A 21,062-nucleotide genomic window follows, 5' to 3' on the forward strand; every position below is an offset into this window, starting at 1 on the left:
TCAAACTCAAAAAAATCAAACCCAGAGGCAGTGCTAACCATTGTTCCATCTTACCACCATACCATCCTTTGGTTTTCCAAAACACACAGCAAATGTAAGATGATAGTTTTAAGATGAAATGTGGCCTTGCCTTCTGCCCTGCAGAGGAACTCACACTACTAGAGAACCATTTAAAAACTACTGTACAGACCTGTAAGGCTTTGTATGATGATATTTGCAGTGGTGGTAATTACAGTAACAAAGAACAAAAGGATTATCTTGCTTAACTCAACATAATGAAACAATAATGAACAAAGCTGACTTTGCATAAATCAGTCTTTGCCCCACACAGGTCCGCACATATGGAAATATAATATTGGATCTAGTTGGTAGGCCATGTTTTTTTTTTTCAAATATAGAAATCAAAATAACAGAAGTTCTGCTTGACTGACCACCACCACTTCTGCTTGTTGTACAGATTTTTCTATGCCTTGCGGCTTGATGTTTTACCACCATATTTCACAGCAGGTGCTTGCTGCCTGCAAACAGCTTTAAGAAGTAAAAGAGGAGTGAAGAGGGGGGTGTTTGAGGTCTCATATTTATGGGATCTCAAAAACTCAGTTGGGGTCAATAAAAACAGACCCCTGCTGAAGCATTTTTAATTGATTAAGAGGTTCATCCTTCCAGCACATCTTTTGACTTGCAGAGAAAAGTGCATGTTTTAAAGATGTGTCTGAAAACACATCACAAGTTTTTATTTTTTTATTTTTTTTTATTTTTTACATCTATTTACCTTGGGCAAATTAGTTCAGTTCATTAAGAGCCCACAGAACATCTAACGAGAAGGAGAGAGTACGGCCTCTTCAGACAGTTTTAAATCGATGCTCAGACAATAATTCAGTTCCATCTCTTCTGTACAGTCAGGGGCTGCATAAGAGAATCACAGCAAGATGGATGGTCCATTTCACTGAGATCATTGCTTTTCCTATTGATCGTACAATGCAGGTCTAGCCTGAGTCCAGACATGGTCCTGAGGAGATATATCCATGGCATAAGAGGAACATAACATGCACTCACTGCCCCCCCCCCCACACACAATCAGATGCTGATGCAAAGTGTGTAGTTTTACCAAAGCAAGCTGATGGGTCAAATATACATTTTAACAAAACTAATTCCCATTAAGGTTGTCTGGCTGTTCTTCATTGCTTTCTCTGTGTTAGCTCGGTAGCTATAGTTAGCAATCCGTCTTGCTGCCTGTCTTGCCTTTCCATGCATATGGCATCTTTGTAAAACGGCATCCATGCTTCAGTCCCCACTCTGTGCAACCCATAACAATGACAAACTGCTTTGCTGTGATAATTGGTGTGTAAAGTACGCAAAAGGTACAAGGCACAGTCTTCTCTGGACACTATCTCATACAAGGCTGTTTTGGTTTTGTTGTCCTTTTTGTTCTGTCTGGAGGAAACTTTCTGCTACAGTGCCCACACAGTATTGAGTAAGCATCTGGAATGAGTCATAGCCCCTCTAATGGAAATCCATTTAGCTTGGTCTGAAGTATAAGTCTGCGCAGGGAAGCATATCGTCACGCTGAACTGAACCTCTGGCTATCTTTCAGCACAAGGAGGACAAGGAGAGAACATTCAAGGAAAAGACTGAGGCAATCAACAAAGAAGGTATTAGGCTATGTGATCATTCTGGGGCCAAACAGTGAAAGAAGAGAAGAGGTGTTTGCAGCTGTTTGCGTCTTTATCTCACTTTTTTTTTTTGGCAAGATTCTCAGTGCATACATATTGGATGGAAAACTTTCGAAAGAAACGATGTTTGTATGCAGTCAGTGGTGAGCACCTCGTTTTGAGTGATTGAAAACTGAGAGAATTATCTGATCTGAATAAAAAAAAGCCACGCAAAGCAGCAGAATATGGAGAAACATGCAGATCCATGGATCATTAATATTTACATATACTTTGAGCCAGCCAGTATTGGATTTCAAAGTCAGCTTTTTAGTGTAATATATGCATTGTGGCTCTTGATTGCGACATTGCTGCAGCCCACAAGGCGAACTGTGAATATTTTTGAAGTGAATCCTTTAATGGAGACATGCGAAAGGGTCGGTGAAGGTCAGTCTCTCAGTGGTGCGATGAGCAACTGTGCTCCCTTGAATTGTTTGGATGGCTCAAAATGAACAAAGACTGGCTTCCCTTCCAAATTGCAAGCAATGAATTGAGTGAATTGTGTGGTTTAGAAATGCAATGTGCGACTGTGATGTTTTCTCTGGAGCAGGCCATGATTTTTGTTAAGTATTGCTACTGTTGGATAAAAGCACAGAGTCTCTAAAAGATGTAAATATTTTGTGATAAATAGATAGATAGATAAATCAATCAATCAATCAATCACTTGTGATTTCACAAACCCAGACTATTAAATACAACACCAAGAGTTATGTCATCTTGATATTCCATTTTATCTAGCTAAGAAGAGATCAAAGTGACACACAACTGTTGAATGACTGATGAGCTCCATGTCTTGTTCCATCTTTTAATTCACCCCTCTTTAATGTTTATCATTTAGATCTCTCTGTGAGTAAGAGTTGGTTAAAAAAAAACAAAAAAAAACAGTTTCCCATCTCAGCAACCAATTTATTTTCAAGCCTTTGAAGTAATTCTGTCACTGACTGGTGATGTTCACCGAGACATTCCCTTCCAAGGCCAGAATGGCAATTAGACAGACAGACAAACAGATAACCACAACTGTTGCACACCATAATACCAAACTGCTGCCTTTCTCACTTGAAAATTAACGTTCTACTTTCCAGTATCTGCCACCTGTGTCATACAACATGACAATTATGCTGCCATTGCTGCTGATGAGGTGTTTTTCCCTCTGTTGCTGTTTTCTATCTATCTATCTATCTATCTATCTATCTATCTATCTATCTATCTATCTATCTATCTATCTATCTATCTATCTATCTATCTATCTATCTATCTATCTATCTATCTATCTATCTATCTATCTATCTATCTATCTATCTATCTATCTATCTATCTATCTATCTTTCTATCTATCTATCTATCTGCACAGCATGTTGTCATACCTATCAATGTGAATATAGGTTTACACTCGAAATAGCAAGGTTAGTATAAAAGTATTAACTGAGCCCCCTTTTGCTCCTGTCATAATTACCATGACCACTAGAGGTCATCCAACAACAAAATGTTACTGAGGATCCTCATAAGATCCTGGCACAGACGTCCTTTGGGCTTTGTTTTTTACAGGACAAAAGCCTTGAATTTTATGGTTTGTTGAAGGAAAGTGACAGTGTGTGGATTTATTTCTGGTTCTGTCGCTGTAATAAAATGCCACAGAAATCCCACAAACCTCACAACAGTCCACATAGCTCTCTGCAAATTTAATTTAGTTCAAGCAGAAAGACCAGCACCCTCCAAAAAACACCCCCCTGAGACTATGCAGTGAAAACTGGCCCTGAAAGAGTTGAAAAACAAACAGAGCTCCACACAACATATTTTATTCAGGAGCCATCCACAGCGCTCTCCCCACGAAAATTATAATATTCCCCACATTGCCATTCACCACCAACAGAGAATCAGAATTCATTATAGGCCTACCTTCTTCATTCACTATCCTGATTACCCATTTTCATTTACCATTTGCGCCATTTTTTTATACCATCAATCTCAAACTTTATGGCCTTTTATATGTCAAGAAAATGTCATGACCTTAGCCCTAATTTTCCAACAATGATTGTCTGTTAATACGGAAAGAAAAGTCATTGTGCTTTTCATAAAACAAAGTGTGATCAGTGAGCCTGTACAGTAACAGTGTCTGTGGTGGGTGTGACACCTGTCTTATTGCCCTCCAGATGCTCCTCTAACGTCCAGGCCATTCAGAGTCACAGTGGGATTGGTTGTTCATCCACTGACTCCACTGTGTCTTTCAAAGCCAGTCGTCATTATTGTAGCTCTGTGCCTGTGTTCTCAATTTACTCTAACAAGGCTCACACAGATCACCATAAAAGTGTTGGTTGTCTATTGATATCAGGAAGCACCTGCTGTCTGTAAAAGCATCTGGTGTTGTTACTGTGCAGCTGCAGTGTTTAAAGTATATTTGGGAGCCTGACCAGAGGAGTTGGCAGCAACTGATTATATTAAAAAATGAATCTGAAATGAATCTGCAAATTATTGTGGGATAAAATATTTTGGGTTTAGGATTTGAATCTCCTTTTTATATTGTGCAACAGGCTGTGTGCCAAACTAATGCTTCATCTACAAGGACCTGAATTTAAAGTTTAGGTTTGACGCTTAATAATTCAACATAAATTTCTTTATCATTAGCTAGCTGGTTAACTTATCTTAGCACAAAGCCTGCAAACAAGAAATTGCCAAAATCTGCCTGCAAGGATTTCTAAAGCTCATTAATTAGCATGTTTTACTGCATGTTCAATTTGGTGTTTAGTTGTTATGTCAAACTGGTCCTTCAACATAATTCCAAAATGTATTCACAATATCCACTCATATGAGAAACAGCATCTATCCTGTCAGCCTGTCTGATACACTCGATCTGAAATTGGGTTGACTGAATGTTACTGATGGAAGCGGCCATTAAGCCGCAGGCTATCAATCTACTCCAGATGATTCTGAATTCAGCCCCCCCCTGTGCTGTCCTCTGGCCCTGGGCAAAGGAAGTGAAGGAGGACAAGTCAGCTGTTTCTCTGTCTCGGACTTTAGCCAGTTAATCACAGAGATTCACAGCCTTTTTCCTGTGGGCCCCAAAAGCCTGGTCGCTCTCCTCACAGTGTTGTGTCTGAGTGTGTTGTGTGTATGTCTGAGTAAAGCAACATGCTCGACGAACAGATTGGCTGGATGAAGCTGAATAATGAGTCCTGCTCCTCTTCCTCCACGAGGCCAGCCAGCCAAACCCACACAAACAAAAATAAAAACTACTGCAATAATAGGCAATTAGCCTTTCACTGGCAAACTTCTCACCCTCCTCCTCCTTAACCTGCCCTTTAATTTGGATTAGAAATGTGGTCCCAATTCCCAGTATCATGAAAACGTACATTCTGGTTTGAGTGATTTCTAATATCCATAACTATCCAGGCTGTAACAGCATGATTGACCGCAAACTCAATAGGTCACTGCGTTATCTACTACAGCTCTCCTGCTCCTCAGACAAACTGATAGGGATTGACTCGGCTATTTATCACAAACCTGACATCTAGGAGAGCAGTGCTTGCCAGCCCGCCATAACAATATCTGACTGATGCACATTGATGGGAGAATATGAGCTGTCCATATCAGACTGTATCCCATCACTAGCTGAGCTCTCACTCAAAAAAAAAAAATCAACCTTGAAGGAAATTGGCAACTAGGATAGTAAGGGCAGGATTGAGGGTAATACCAAAACTGACTGATGTTACAAATAGACAAAACTATTACTTAAATGTCACCAGACTGTAACAGTTGTATAAATCACAACAGTGCTCTGATACCATCTAGTGGTGACTCCTAGCACATACACAGGGAGAGGAAAGCCAATGAACCTGACAACAGAAAATCATTCACAATAACAGAGGATAAAATATGTTCATCCCTCACCCAACACGCCACCTGCTCCAGCTGTTCTCTTCTCGAAGGTGTTATAAATCACTGTCATGCCAGCCAAACTAGTTCAAGAACAGAATTTCCTCCACAGCATTGAGGGCGGCAATGACCTCAAATGCACCGTGCACATACAATCCTCTGATGAGCAAAGTGGATTTTAATTATGTTATTAATGTGTATGCTGCATGAGATATCTCATCAGATGTTTGACAATAGTAAGCAGTTTTTAACGTTTGAGCGGGTCGTCCAATGATCAGAGGGTTGGCAGTTCGAATCCCGCTCTATCCCGGTTGCTGCCGTAGTGTCCTTGGGCAAGACACCTTACCCACCTTGCTCCTGATGGGTCGTGGTTCGCGCCTTGCATGGCAGCTTCCGCCGTCAGTGTGTGAATGTGTGTGTGAATGGGTGAATGTGATGTACTGTAAAGCGCTTTGGGTATTGTTCAGGTATAGTAAAAGCGCTATATAAATACAAACCATTTACCATTTACCAGAGTCATTCCTAGAGCTTTGGTCTAGTTGGTTTAAGTAGTGGACTTAGATCCATGCAGGTCAGAGCACATACTCAGTTTGTAGTTCTAAAGGCTGCTTTTTTGTTGTTGTTTTTTTTGCATGAATTTGTGAGTGGCAGGTACAGACAAAACTGAGGCCTAAGAACACCATCTACTGGAAAATTCAAGAAATACATTACCTGGGAAGGATGGATGCATGTGGGCAGTGTAGCATAAGTGGTTAAATGCAATAGAGACTCAAACTCATCCCAAAGTGTGTAGGGGCGAAAGATGGAAGTGACTTAAATGTAGCATACAATTACATAATAGAACACAACTGTCAAACTTGGTTAACTTATCAATGCCTGAATAATATATATGTACATAGCATGGATATTGTAATTCAACCATTCACCATGGACATTTTGGTTTCTCTTCCAAGAAGCAAATAATATGTAAATAGCCTGTCACTGACAATTTCCATTAATAAGGGCAGATTGAAGAGATATTTCATAAAATTCTTTATTCATAAACTTGATGCAAGTTTACAAATTACTTTACATGGTCAAAATCACCCTTGCAATGTTAAAAAAAATGAAACCAAACCAAAGCATGCTAACAGTGCATAACTTTATAACCCGGCCAACGCAGTTAATGAAGCAAGGTATAGAACCCAGAATCAGGCTAGTTCAGACCTCAGACCAAATACATCGCTCGCCAAAGCAGAGAAGGTTTTCGTTAGTCGGATAACTTGTGTTGTTGGTTTGAGAGGAGCTGTCACTCAGTGCACAACAGATTTGAGTACACCATTATTCCAAAGGTCAGGTTAAAAGTTGTCGGCTTACAATCGCTCTGATGGCACACAAATCTGAACTGCTACTATAGTTTGGGAATCCTGGCATGTTTAAAGGTAATCCAAGCAGGTATGATGTGTCTTGAAGTCCTTGTGTCTCGTATAGTGTCTGACGTGGTTCTATAAACAGTGCACATGGAGAAATTAATCTGTGCACTGATGCTGGAAACCACAAGTAAACAAGTCGTGAGAAAATGGATACATCTAGTCTCTTTTTTTTTTTTTTTTTCGTTTTTTTCTTCATCTTTTTTTTAAACCATCTGACCCATCCACTCATTGCCTTCAGTAGCTTGGGGAATAACACCCACTGATATATTGACATGCAAAATACAGCAATATCAAAGAGACAGGGCAGATGTGTTCTGTACCCCTGATCAAGCGCAGGATAATCTGAGGATGGGAGCAAATCTTTACTCCACATTATCTGATCATTCCAAAAACTTGCTTAAGTAATTATTTATTAACTTCAACATCATTCAGAAAAACCCAAGTGTGTGCAACTCAACAGCAAAACACACTGCAATGTGTACTGGTAAAACAGGGGCATCATTTTAAAATGGCCCGGAAAAATAAGAAGATTGACACATTTAAATCTTGCATTTCATGACGATATTCTGAAGCAATCCTTTGAAAAGTCGAGTGTGCAGTATGTATTCCTGAGTTTGCTTCTCCAGAGAATGCAGGGGTGGGCTCGACAATGTGACCAGAATGAAGTGACGAGTACCTTATCAATGGCATCACAACAGCTAACAACCATGCCAATGATCCATAGTCTTGTGAAGACAGGAAAGGAGAAAGAAAGGAGGGTAACCCTTGTTACGTCCAGCAGGTCTAAACAAACGTCAGACACATGCTGAACATGAACAAGCTGCACGTTCTTACGCCCATCTCTGCCTGTTTTGAAGATACTGGTATTGTGACTGAGGTTAGTATCACTGAGGAAATTCTAAAAAAAAAAAAAAAAAAAAAACTCCAACGTGAGGAATGACTGTGTGAATTAGCATAACTAAGCTTTCTATGCTGGTTTTCAGGACAATATACTCAAAACAATTCAAGTAACCGCACAACAGAACACCCACAACGAACGTGTAACTGCATTACCTGGAATGCTCCACACAGTTTTCTGCATATTATTCACATTACATCAAAGACCCAGCACACTGAGGGGGTGACAGCAGTGCTGCGAGTGGTTATGAATAGTAACCAGAGAGGTGGGAATGGGAAGAGCTGGGTCCCTCCTGTGGCAAATCTGAACAAATAATTTATCAAACCTGAACAAATATTCTGGAAATGGAACAGACTCCAGTTGATCTTCCCAGGTGTGAAGCCAGAAGGCATATGGGCAAGACTATTGCTGTGAATTTTTTTTTTTTTTTGTAACTCTGGCTGTATTTTTCTTTTTTTGAAACAGCCATGAGGTCAAGGAAAAGTCAAAAGGTAAAAAGGTCACTTTTTCCCAGACTGCAGGATTGGCGAACTGGTCAGGATGTGAACCAGCTACAAGAACTAAGCAGGTGACTACACTGTTAAGCTGTTAAGACTAATTTTCTTCAGTACAACAAAACTCCACAAGACTGTGTCTTCACTGCATAGCCTTACTGAGGTTCATCCGGTTTGAGTGATTAGATATGAAGAGCCAAACCTCTGGAATGCCAGAAACAGCTGTGTCTATGCCATTATTGTTACGTCCATTGTTGTGAAGAGGTGCCATCAAATAAGGGGAATGGATCTGTCATTGTTTCCAATAACACGAGGATTACAAATCAATATTAAAATTAAAAAAAAGAACAAAACCGCAGTAGTCATTAAGCTTTCATAGGAACATGTGTACTTTTGTTTCCTTCTGCAAGAGTATTCATGGAGCAACTTTTCCTTAGTCTAAATGGGTCTCAAGAAGTTGCAGTGCCCCTGCAGTTAATAGTCAGGGGTATATGGTAATACAGTCTCTGCCCAGCCAAAGACCCAGACAAGGTTACATTATAAACAATTAAATCCTTTTGCAGAAATACAAATTTACATGTTTACATGTGGAGTTAAAATCAACTACATTACAGTGTGATCCAATCCAAACACACCCCTGCTTTGCCTGGTCATGTTTCTTGTGTTGCCAGCCTCACCACACACCAAACCTCTCCTGTAGGGAGCGGTCCAGCTGCTGGTTGTAATGATGACAGTGGTCGTCAACTTTAGAGCTCAGCGGGATGCTGTTCTTCATTAATGGGCTGTCCCACCCAGGCTGCAAAAAAGTCTCTTCATCTTCCTCCCCACCTCAGGGCTTCAAGCTTTAAAAGATAAAGAGGTTTGAAAGCAAGCTAGCCTCAGAAGCGTGTTATTCCAGAGGAGGGAACTTGGCATTACAAAGATAATACATGAGCATAATATTACACAGGCCGTCCGTGGAGAGAAAAGGCAGTGGTTCTTCCCACCACCAGCATCTAGTGTCCTTCCCAGCCACCACTGCATCATATCAGGGAATGTCGCATGCCATTCTCAGATCCAGTCTGTGGTCAGAGAGGCACTGTCTGGTGACTGGAGCATCAGACTGCCACTGCTGGAGGATAAAGCCATGCCGCACCTTTCAACTCGAAGCCAGCAAGTAACCTTGGCATGCTCAACGCCAAAACCAAAGGGTGAGTTTGCACGCTATTTAGTCCACTGTTTGTCCTGGTGTACAGAATGAATGTCGCAATGGAAAAATTAGATTGTATCAGACAATGCACAGAGAGATAAATATCCAGGGGGGGGGGGGGACTTCCTTGCGAGTAGCTGATGAACTTGGATGTAAATTTCAGGTGGGGCGTGTGTGTGTGTGTCAGTGTCTGTGTGTTGGTGTGCTGATGTGCTAGTTTCTGGGTGGTCACTGTATGAGGAATTTGGTTTGGAGTTCAAACTCTCGTGTAGCGAACAAAATGGTTTGCAGGATTAAAAAAAAAACGAAAAAAAAAAACAAAAAACATATTGGTCGCAAGAGAAAGAAAAAACTCTAAGACAGGTGGTCCCAGTGCAGGAAAGGCAAAAGTCTGTTTTAGCCATCCTCCTTAGGGGGTGTGTACCAGCCTGAAGAAATAAGCACAACAACCGACAATGACTACACAGATAAAACACAACAAGTACAACAAGTACAAAACAACCAAATACCAGATCTCCACCAGCTACAGTAACAGGGTTGCATGACTTCTGCCTCATTGGCATGAATCTACATTTCCAGCCTTATCTGGTTTGTAAGAACCAAAAGGCAGCACGCTCAGAAGTGTTCAGTGGTGAGACCTTGGGCAGATATGGTGCAGAATTTTAACAAAGTTCAGCCGGCCTCTCAGTTCTCAACTCTTACATCCCACTGCAATTAAATTTAGCTCATTGTTGCCTGATGGAAATAAAGTGATTTACATATTTTCACCTGCCCCGTTTCCAAATGCAGTTTCTGTTTTCAGAGGTCAGGGACAACAGGAAAGCTGCATAAATGCTCATCTTTGAGTAGATGACATACCTGTGTCTTTTTCTCCTGTAAAACTGTTTCACTATTAAAATGTAAACGTTTGTTTCTCTTCACTGATTTTTATTAAATAATAAATTTCGGCCATACTGCATATTCATTCAATTTATTCTGGGGATATTAATCATTTATTCATTGCTTTTGGGCTCCCACAGGACAGACACTATTTGTTACTGTTGGCTCAGTCAGATCTTTGACCTTAGGTGTAAATATTGTTTGTAAATATGAGCTTTAAAAGTCTGTAGTTTCTATATATTCTATTGTTTATCTGGTATTAATCCCCTACACACCAGTCATACAAAGTGAGTGTAATGATGTGGACTACATGCATATAAAGGCTGTCCATGTTTGGTACATACACAACTGTCCATGCACCAATTTTCCTCGGCTTAGATGCATGGGAGGGATTTGGTTTCAGTAAACAAGGTCTGTAATGCACCCTGTATGAAATTGGAGACAAAAACACTCACCGTTCTTTTCATGGATCTGAACCAGGGATTTGTAGGACTGCTGTGCTCTGGCGAGATTGTACTGGTTCTGCATTAAAAGATGAAAATGAAGTCAACCTTACAGTGTGCACCGGGTTTATGATGACAGTACAGAACAAGGAAAACAGCAATGACAGCTCTTTTCTACAAGCAAGAAAAGCTTATCACATCATCTCCACTTTCAAGTACAAAACATGGTGTACTGTGCAGGATAATGACCACACATTCTTCCTTCGTTCTGTCCCATTCATGCCAGACTGCTATCACACACACCTGGCCATCAACATTAACATTAGGACCTTGTTCTGCAGCCATAATCTATGCACATCACTGCTGAACCACAGCAAAGCACAGGCCTTTGCATGAATCAATACGACAGAAGCAGACTTCATTAAGACTGTGTTGATGTTTATAGCTTCATATCCACCAGGTTCACAAAATATCTTCTTGGACAACTAATCATCAGACTTCAGATCTCTCACCATTCTGTTTAGTTGTTAACTATCCTAAAGTAGGACTAACATGCCATGAATTCTGGGAAATTGCTACTGAAACCACTCAACTCCCTTCACATCAGCAGAACATTTTAAAATAATTCAATAGTTACAACCTCATCAAGAAGAAATAAAATCTTGGTGCAGAGCAGATTTCCAGCAGAGCTGAGACACTGACATGGCAGGGCTCAGTACTTCTGACAACTCAGTCATGCTCAGGATATTTAACCTGCCAAAAAAATGACTCGCCATGTCCACATGGGTATATGCATGTGCTGTATATGTCCAACAAGTTTACCGAGATCTCTCAAAACTACTTGCTTCCATTTGCTCGCTCCACATCACTGTCAGAAAACCATAAATAATAAACCATGGTTTTCCCCATCTCTGCAGGTGTCACTCCTCGTTACCATGGAAACACAGCTGAGTTAGCCTGGTTGTAAGTAGGCTAATTTTTTAAGGGTTACAGTAGTCTTGTCCAAGTCTATTACTGGCTTAAGACGCATCTCAGAACAAATGAAGACTGGACTTACACCGTGGACCAGACTAAAGTCTCCAGGTCAAACCTGCTTATGGAAGCTGATTACAGCAGTTTATGACCAAAGGGCTAAACAATGTCAGACATTTGCAGAACATGTGTTCAAATGTCCCCAGGTCTGAAACACATTTATAAAAGAAAGATTTTACATAAAAGATCATCTTTCATTTATGCTGAACACACTCAAAACTGCAATCAACTTTTCATATGCTGAGCCTCTTTTTTTCCATTTAACATGATTGTCTTGGAGGTTGTGTTCAGGCTCTGAATGTTGTAAACAAGGCTGACCTACACCTAGTACTTTACCTGAACTCATCCTGTGAAGACATACTAGGACGGACGGGTAAGCAGCAACTTTTCTATAGTGTACCTGAGATAGTTCAGGTTTTAAAGGAGCCCCTGCTCACCATATCTTACTAGAGCAATGACATTTAACTATACAATTTACATCCTTAAATTACTTGCACACATTGTTATATGTTGTGTTAGTAACCTACAATCATACAAAGGTTTCATGGTAACAATAAAAATGTGTGTGCTTTCCAAACTAGAATGAGCGTGGCACATTCTGCTTAGCCAAGATTCATCAGATTGGGAACGGACAAAAACTACAAAAATCTCAGACTTAATTAAAACATGTGACATCAAGAAAACTGAATCTGCATTTATGAGACCAAACTAATGAGAAAAACTTAAAAATATCCACATTTCTTTTGAACCTGGTGAACTCTGTCTGTAGCCTGAAAACATAACAAGTACAAGAGACAGCAACTGCAAACTGCAGCACAAAAAGATAAGCATCTACCTTGGCCATCCCTGTTGTGATGTGCTGTTACTTTGATTTAAGAACAACAAAAACAAAAAGACACAGACACACACACACAGAGCTAGCTTTGGCTGCAGAAACAGGAGACTGTCACAAAGCACAATACTCTACCACTAAGAGCCAGGGAACCAAGCCTTTTGTGTCAAAGCACTGGCATCATGGTCCACATCATTCATTGCATGAGGTCAACAATATCACGGGACATTTCCTGACTTGAAATTAAACCCCCTTGTGCTTCCTCACTTACTTTATTGGCTCCAAACTGCACTCTGGCTTTTCCTTTGACTAAAGTGGCATTGATCTGCATGATGACAGACTCAATGGAATAGGCACTGCTCCAACCCTGCAATCAGGAACCGCAGTGTCAGTAAGAGTGGGTTTTAAAAAATGTAAAACAGATGCAAATGCCATCCAAAGTAATATTCACTATCATGCAGCACAGATTTACATTAAAGCGTTTGCTTAGTTTGCCATACCTGTTTGGTGAGAAGTTCCATGCACAGGGCGCCTCCTCCAAGAACGTAACTAAAGCAAGGAGAAAGGCGTACTGTATTAATCTTATTGTTTACAAACTCAGCCTCGATCCTCAGTAGATTATGGAGATGAAGGTAGCTGAGAGGAGTACGAGCTAAAAGAACTCACCCTCCAGAAAGCACAGGCGAAACTACCCGGACAAAGGGTGGATCAAAGGGGAAATTATCCTGTGGCAAAGAACAGCAAAATGGTTAATTTGAGGACTTCAAAGACTCCTGAAAGGTATTTCATTTTCATGAAGGCAAAAGTCAATTTAACTTACTTTATATGAGAAGTTTAGTAAAATGTAATCCATTCCTTCCTTTTCCTTTAGGACTTGTAAATCACTGTGTAAGGGGCTATCTGGATCCACCCTGTGTGTCATCAAATTATGCAGTTAGTTTGTGTTTAAAAGTGAGACCGCTACATGGAAAAACAACACAACAAGATCCCAAAAGTTACTTACGTCCTTAGTTTGACGTGCCATTCGTACAGGCTGTCGTTAACAAGCTCGACTGAGTAGATGCCTGCAAAAAACATGGATCGATTATTACTGCGCAAAAGTCCGCAAACACAAGGTCTAACAACAACAACAACAACAGGAGTGATTACATACAACGTAATGCAGTGGGGCAAAACAAAGTGTATTCTGAGTGGTCAGGTAATCCTGTAAATTATCTGAAGCTTTGTTCACAGGTGGAGTATTTCTACAAAATAAATGCTACATTTTTTCAAGCACATAATTTATCTTTGTTGCACTGTGTGGAAATCATATTAATGTGCTGACTGTATGTCCATTATCGAGGCATACATGAGTCCATTGCACAGCAGTGTAGTAGCTCATGGTACTGCTGACATATCCACACAGAGGTGGAGTTGACCTCAGAATAAGCAAATAAGCAAGTATGAGTTGGGTTCCTTCTAAATCCTGCGGTCCTAAACTGGTTCAAATGCTTTCTTTTGACCAGTTACAACTTTTGGCTCTGATATTGCCATGTCCACTCTGACAATAATTGAAGTAAGGATTGTTGTGAGTGTGGGTTTGTGTCTGTTATGTTTATAGGTCGAGTTTTTTTTTTTTACTCAGATGTGCAACAAAGAGCAGACCTTTGTGTGGTGTGCATACCTGTCTTGTAACTCTGAGACCTGTAGATCTCTCTAAGCTCCTTCATCAGGCGATCGGAGGCTTGGACTGAACCAGATACAGCTCCCTGCAACAGTAAATATAAAGAGCATAGCTTTTCTGTAAATTGACATCAGTGCAAACCTGTCATCTGTGCTTACTATCGGCCAACCATGGCCAGAGCTTCATCCTGCTAGATGACATCACAGACATCTCTGCACCCCTTGGAAATAATGTTTGACTGATCCTCAGAATATCTAAAGTAAGAAAGACCATCAAGGCCTTGTTGGTTTCACAGTATAATTGTAAACATTTCAGACACAAAGAGAAACTGAACAGGATGATAAGCAAGCAGAGAGACGTTCCCAGAAGAAACAACAAATCTTTTCATAAGTTTTTGCTGCCTTGAAGGGCAGATGCTCGGAGAAACCTGAAAATACTGCATAGGAGAGTACATTTAGAAACAGGTCACATTCCCTACTGTCAGAGATATGTAACAACTGCCTCACCGCTGCCTTTTTCTTCGCTGTCTTCTCAAAACCTTTCTCCATTTGTCTTTCACAAAAGTGATCACTAGTGACAAGAGGTCCTCGATCAAATATGTTATCAACCATAAGCCTCACAAAATTCAGAATAAGAACATCACTAAGCATAGACTTACATTCAAGTGATCCTGCCTCTGGTTCTTTCGGATCTTCTCCAGGATGGCCAGATTCTCCTTCTCGATGCCATCATCCTCTGATTTTTTCCCATCCACAGGCTCCTCCTCTTTCATTTCATAGTGGTCCAGATCCTCTATGTCCTGTTTGTTTGCATTTGATATTTTAGACATTTTGAATAATTCCTGGTCCTCCAGCAAAACAGGCAACTTAAAAATGAGCCCAGGGATCAAAGCTGGTGCCAAGTAACAAGATGAAATGAAACTTGTTTGTTGACTCGAATAACAATGTAAAAAGAATACCATTACAGCTTTATTCAAGGTCAAACTATCATAATCAAATAAAACCCAAATTCAGTAATAATGTGGATGTACAATATATCAGGAGGATGAAGAGGGGCAGAACAAAAACAAATCTATTGCCATTCTTCTCACTAAACAACACCACAAAGAAAAGATCATTATAATTAGATTATTTACCTCTCCCATCTCCTCTTCCTCCTCTTCTTCAGATGTGACCTCTTCTGTGCCATGCTATACAAAACACACCACAGACAAAGTATTAAGTGGCCTTGCTGATTGGTCTTTTGATCAAAAAAACAAACACATTTAGCTGACCGTGGAACAGGAAGAGCCCACTGATGAGCTTAGACAGCCATGTCATATAAATCACCAAGGCCCTTTAAAATTTAGACTACTATTTCATTACTAGGCACAAGTGGTCTAAAGTGCATAATATAACATCCTAATTGAAGCATGTATGTTCCTTAAATGTAATCAAATTCTGGCTGTATCATGCCATAGGTAGGCATTTGACAAGAACAAACTAGGCAGCCTTGCCTTTCGGTCTTGTCCCACAGGGCCTGCGGGCAGGGGCTGGTCCAGCATCTCAACATCAGGGTGTTGGGGAAGGTTGTACAACCGACAAAGGTCACAAATAAGTTTTTTCAACTGCTGCAAAAGCTAAAAAAGACAAACCACAAAGAGGAGGAGATACAGAGTTAGACAAACCATTCAAGACTGCAAATGCAGCAACGCAGCAAATCCACATGGCACACATATCACAGATGTGACAAACGCCAGCACACGCATTTGTGAGTGAGCTTCACTGCAGTATGATGACATTTTGAATACGACAAATTCTTGAATCTAGAATGAGTGATTGATGATTGTGTAAGATGAAAGTCAACACAATGTTTACATCATGTGTCACAAGGCATGCCAACTGGCACTGTAATGTAAAACCTGGCAATCTGTAAGTGTAGCAATAAAGTTTGGGCAAACTACCCACATATGACTTCAAAGAAAGGTTTTAAACATAAAACACTCGATGTAGTACCACAGCAGATATGTGCATGGAGAATAAAATTGTTTGTGCTCATATGAAAAAAAAAATGCTGCCGCCAGATAGTGTGTGCTACCTTTGCAAATTTGGTGCAATACAAATACAGACTACCACAGGAACATCTGTGCAACAGTAAGAAAATGGACTGATCTTATCTATCCACAGAAAGGTAAAGTTTGTCCTTTACCTAAAAAGACAGCACTGGTAACGTTGTATTCATTATCTGAATGTTGACTGTAGTTATGGTGCAAAGAAAGAAAAAAAACTTCTGACTAAGAATCTGACAGCACTTCTATAAAAAGCATATTTTGTGTCCTACAAACAGAGCATGCAGCTTGAATAAGTAGGCTAACTAAGCTCAGGATGTCACCACATACATAGAATTACATAAGGAGCTGCTTGTCACAGACAGTTTGACCTCAAAGATTGTTTTATGATCTAATGAAACAGCCATTGGGACTGTTGAAAACCTGCCTATATAAACATGTTTACCCCTCTGTCCAAGTAGAAACTCACACACATTAAGCAGCACATGTAAGCTTATGTTTATGTTTGAACACCCATATGAAATATATTGCATACAGCTCACAGTTGTGTGAATGTTCAGAGTGTAAAACTAAAATAGCAAATACCTCAACCTGCACCAATGAAATTGCTACAACTAGGCCAGAGTTGCAAAATTCTTACAAGAATGAAGTAAAGCCTGTTTGAGGACAACAACGTGCGCAGTCTAAAACACTGACATTCAGTCCAACAACACCAAGTGCTGCCTACATTCAGTGTCTATAGCATAACCAGCACATTAAATAAGTCCCAAATAAAGGAGGATTGTAATATGATTATTGGCACCAGAATTATCTGCACATTAAAATGAAGCTTGTCACAGCAGGCTGTCATTGCGGCCTGATAATGCACAGAAAACACTCCTACTGGGAGGCAGCCTGGCCAATACTTGTAAAGCCCAGAAACTCAGTTAAGACAAAATAAGCATAGCGTCTTGATTCAGTCATAAGCCATATACCTCAGCTATAAAATGAGAGCATTTTGGCTGTGACTACGTCTGACTCTGTTTTTAACACATCAATCTGAATACTTTAAGAATGAGTCAGCTGGGCATTGAAATGCTCAGCGTCCACTTATGTTTACTTGAAGCCTACTACTGCTGTATCACAGGATAATATGCGTCTTGTAGCAAGTCTTCACAGCATGAATTGAACGAAACCTACGGTGTGTATGCGTGTGTGTTTTTGACAAAATTCTGGGGGACAGACAAAGTGCACAAAGACAAATACAATTTTAAGCAGATCTTCACATGGTCTACAGCAATCGCGACATTTTCCTTAATGATAAACAAAAAATAAGCGACTCGGGATAAATACCAGGGTGCTGCCTTTTCTCACATCTTCCAACCTCTCCAAAACTTGCGCCAAGCTCGGGTCATCAGAGTCCACAAACCAGATCGGCGGCGTAGATGGATAAGACTCCTACGAGACAGTGGGACACAACAACAAAAACACGGTCACATCAGCACATTTGACGTATATATCTGCTTATGTGTGAGCTGTCTGGTTCAACACAGTCAGTAAATAACCTAGAATTTGGGTTGACGACATTAGCATTCAGAGTGCAGCGATAGCTAACAGCTATTACGTTAGGTTATTATCAACACTGTTAAATGTCAGGCTGTCCGACCAACAACCCAACCACCGAGGCTATCTACACCTCAAAATGACACAAATGAAACTACGCACACAAAAAAGTCCCGCATAGCACCGGATTGTACCGTTGTGGTGGAGGTAGCCTGCTATCTGGCTAGCAAGTTAGCCAGCTAACATTAGCGCGCTAGCGATCAACGGAGGGAAGTGTATAAACCCCGGTACTTGTGTTGTTGTTACTGTCCACCTACCGTTATATTACAGTGGATTATTAACAGCTTTTCCCCGGTTACATTAAACTGACAGCTCAGCTCATCGGGCTTCCAATCGATGATCCTGAAGCGTTCGTGGTTTGGATCAAAAATGGACTCCAAAAACTTCAGTTCGGCCTTCAGCCCCGACACCGACATCTTCCATGCATCTCCGGCCGGGCCGCTGGGGAGGGGGAGAAGTCGGGACTTAGCCTTTTTTTAGCTAGCTAAAGCCACGGTTTAATATACGGGACGAAATTGGGTTACAAAGTGGCAAAGACGAACCATCCCCCGGTAGATGTTAGATGAAGCTGGATACCCAGTGCCAGCTGTAAACAACGGTCCGGGCAAAAAAATTCAAGCGCGACCGGACGGGGGTTCGCTAACGAAGTAGCTAACGTGAGCTAGCTTTTAGCTAGCATGTGAAAACAGCGCAGTTGCTTGGAGAGATGCTAGCGAGCCAGTCCGTTGTTGTTGTCTTTCCGTCTATTGTTGTTGTCTGCCTATCATAACAACATTTTAAGGCTCTCGCGGTGCCCCGTGACCGTCTCCTCACAGTCCCCTCGGACGGTTCCTATTTTTTTTTTACTCAGCCGGGGAACAATCACACAACCTCTACGATCGGAACTTATAAGCCGCTGTAGGGGCAGTGTTTTTCATCCCGGTGTACAACTGTAGCTGCCTGGCCTCTTGTGGGGTTTAAAGATGGCGTTCTGCAATCTCCCCGCTCCCGCAGAATCCCAGCATTCAGCGCGTCCTCAATTTATTTTAAAAAATAAATAAAAGAAAGTTAATAACCCTCTGACCTCTCAGTTACACATAAGCACGGGACAATAGCTTCATTTTTTTTTTTTTTTTTTTTTTTCCGGGGTGTAAAATAATAAGTTTCCATCTTCAGTAAAGCAGGCATAGCTGGAGGAGGGTGGGACGGTTCTGTTTGGAACCAACCAAACTTTTTCATATTAAACTACCTACAATTTAAAGACGATCACTATAACACACCCATATTCATTTTTATGTTTTTATAATATAAAAGAACAGCCATCGTGTCTTATTTTGCATAGAGGATAGGGCTACTTGGAGTCAAATGAGGCAAAAAACTAATTTTTTTTTTCTTCTTATGATCATGAACACAACTTGCAACTAAATAAATATCAATTAGGCTAATAGCAGGAAAATATGTAAAATGAGGTGGAAAAATAATTTTCCCCAAATACATTTTTGTACTCTCTTGTGCATTAAAAAGAGCAAGTTTGGTTGCATGACCTTCTGGACCAAATTAGACTCTACCTACCTAGACACACTGACCATGACGTCATGTATGTCGTTTAAAAGTCACCAAAACAATTAGCTACACAATCTTTGATAGTTTAATTAGCCTAATTCAAAAGATCCGGCCAGTAGCTAGGCTATGACACAACTTGAACACCTTATCTTTTCAACGAATTCAGCACATTGGATGTGTATTTGTTTTACTGTTGGGTATATTGCCTATCTGACTGTCTGCAGTAGGCCTATGAGTGCCACACTGGTATTGAATAACTTGTTCAACAGTCCCTATGAAACCTTTTGGACTGAATGAAAAGGCCTACCTTGACAGATTATTAAATTTATTTTATTGTCTTCTGTAATCTATATGAAGGTTAGTATGCCATCTGTATTTATAAATAAAAAAACAACATGTAGCCTAGACATGAGGAAAGGGAGGAAAATAAGGATCATGTCCAAGGATCACGCCTCCTCCTCTCTCTGTCAAACTGGGAAAATGTATTGCGCAATATTTTGCATCTATAGAATACAGATCATAGATTTATATTTTATTGACTGCTGGCTTTTGAATTGTAAAAAAAAACAAAAAAAAAAACTCAACTGCTCACAGGTAGCTATCAGGAACAATGATCTGTGGTATGCTCTATGCTACTGGAGGGCCATCTTTTCCTCAAATAAACATTGGTACATTTATAGATCATAGCTGTAGTAGTGCCTGGTGCCCATCAGGGGGTAGTGTTGCCTAAACATTGGAACAATCGGGTGTACGGAAGGGCACACTGTGGCACAAACCATAGAGGCACAAACCCATGGCTATTGTATTTAAGGTTACATGGACATCTATTCTGTTTTTCTTCACAAACTGTTTACTTTTTTTTTCTTCAATCGGTTTAAATGGCTGAACAAGTAGCACTGCTGAGCCAAGTCAATCTGCATATCTGCCTGAAAGCTTTTGATTACTGGAAAATTAAAACTTGGAATAATTTTTTGACTTTCAGATCCACAGCCAGACAAGTTCAATACTGGAGAGACAGCACATAGTTCTTCAAGAAGCAGTAGGCTACTTTAAGTCCTTGAATTCAATTAGATGGATTGGATTTGTTTCAGGGAGAACACCGAACCTTAAAAGCAAATGATAAAAGCCTTTCCCTTATTCGCCTGTTATCAGAAGAGATTTGGGAGCAGCTGACTGGACCAAAATAGTGTTGTGCTGTCATCTCTAATTATGTTATCATGAGCTCCCCCTTTCAACAGGCATAACCTTTCTTTTAGTTGGTCTCCTCCAAATTAGTATTCCATGATGCTCTGACCAGGACACATACTGGCAGAAGTTCATTGCGTAATTTTGTCATGTGTTGTTCTTCAAACGTGCTGTACTTCTGACATAGACCGAGACATCTACAGTAGTTCACCTGAGTTCTTGAGCTATATTTGAGTTCTAGGTTTCATTATTTAGGAACAATGTA

General features: G+C 40.4%; 1 protein-coding gene across 1 annotated transcript; it reads right to left on the minus strand.

Annotated features, from left to right (window-relative positions):
* Positions 1 to 6,596: 6,596 nt before the first annotated feature.
* ube2q1 (ubiquitin-conjugating enzyme E2Q family member 1) lies at positions 6,597 to 19,021 on the minus strand. The gene is made up of 13 exons (XM_085765114.1): positions 18,328 to 19,021; positions 17,801 to 17,905; positions 15,917 to 16,039; positions 15,557 to 15,610; positions 15,080 to 15,220; positions 14,422 to 14,506; positions 13,762 to 13,822; positions 13,579 to 13,669; positions 13,425 to 13,483; positions 13,259 to 13,307; positions 13,030 to 13,125; positions 10,907 to 10,973; positions 6,597 to 10,000 (listed from the first exon to the last, which is right to left on the minus strand). Exons 1-13 carry the CDS (start codon positions 18,484 to 18,486, stop codon positions 9,969 to 9,971), a joined length of 1,122 nt encoding a protein of 373 aa, XP_085621240.1. The 5' UTR covers positions 18,487 to 19,021; the 3' UTR covers positions 6,597 to 9,968.
* Positions 19,022 to 21,062: the final 2,041 nt, after the last annotated feature.

The sequence above is a fragment of the Trachurus japonicus genome, chromosome 3 (assembly GCF_045865225.1).
Source record: "Trachurus japonicus isolate A0001 chromosome 3, Traja_1.0".
Taxonomy (NCBI): domain Eukaryota; kingdom Metazoa; phylum Chordata; class Actinopteri; order Carangiformes; family Carangidae; genus Trachurus; species Trachurus japonicus.

Bases quoted from the DNA above. Each gene is read 5' to 3' on its own strand.
- ube2q1 (XM_085765114.1), bottom strand. From the start codon at position 18,486: ATGTCGGTGTCGGGGCTGAAGGCCGAACTGAAGTTTTTGGAGTCCATT. The intron at 17,906-18,327 runs GTAGGTGGACAG...ACTGTCTCGTAG, and splicing joins TAATCCACTGTAATATAACG to GAGTCTTATCCATCTACGCC. The intron at 13,823-14,421 runs GTATGCACACCA...TGTTTTTTGCAG, and splicing joins GTCTCAGAGTTACAAGACAG to GCATCTACTCAGTCGAGCTT.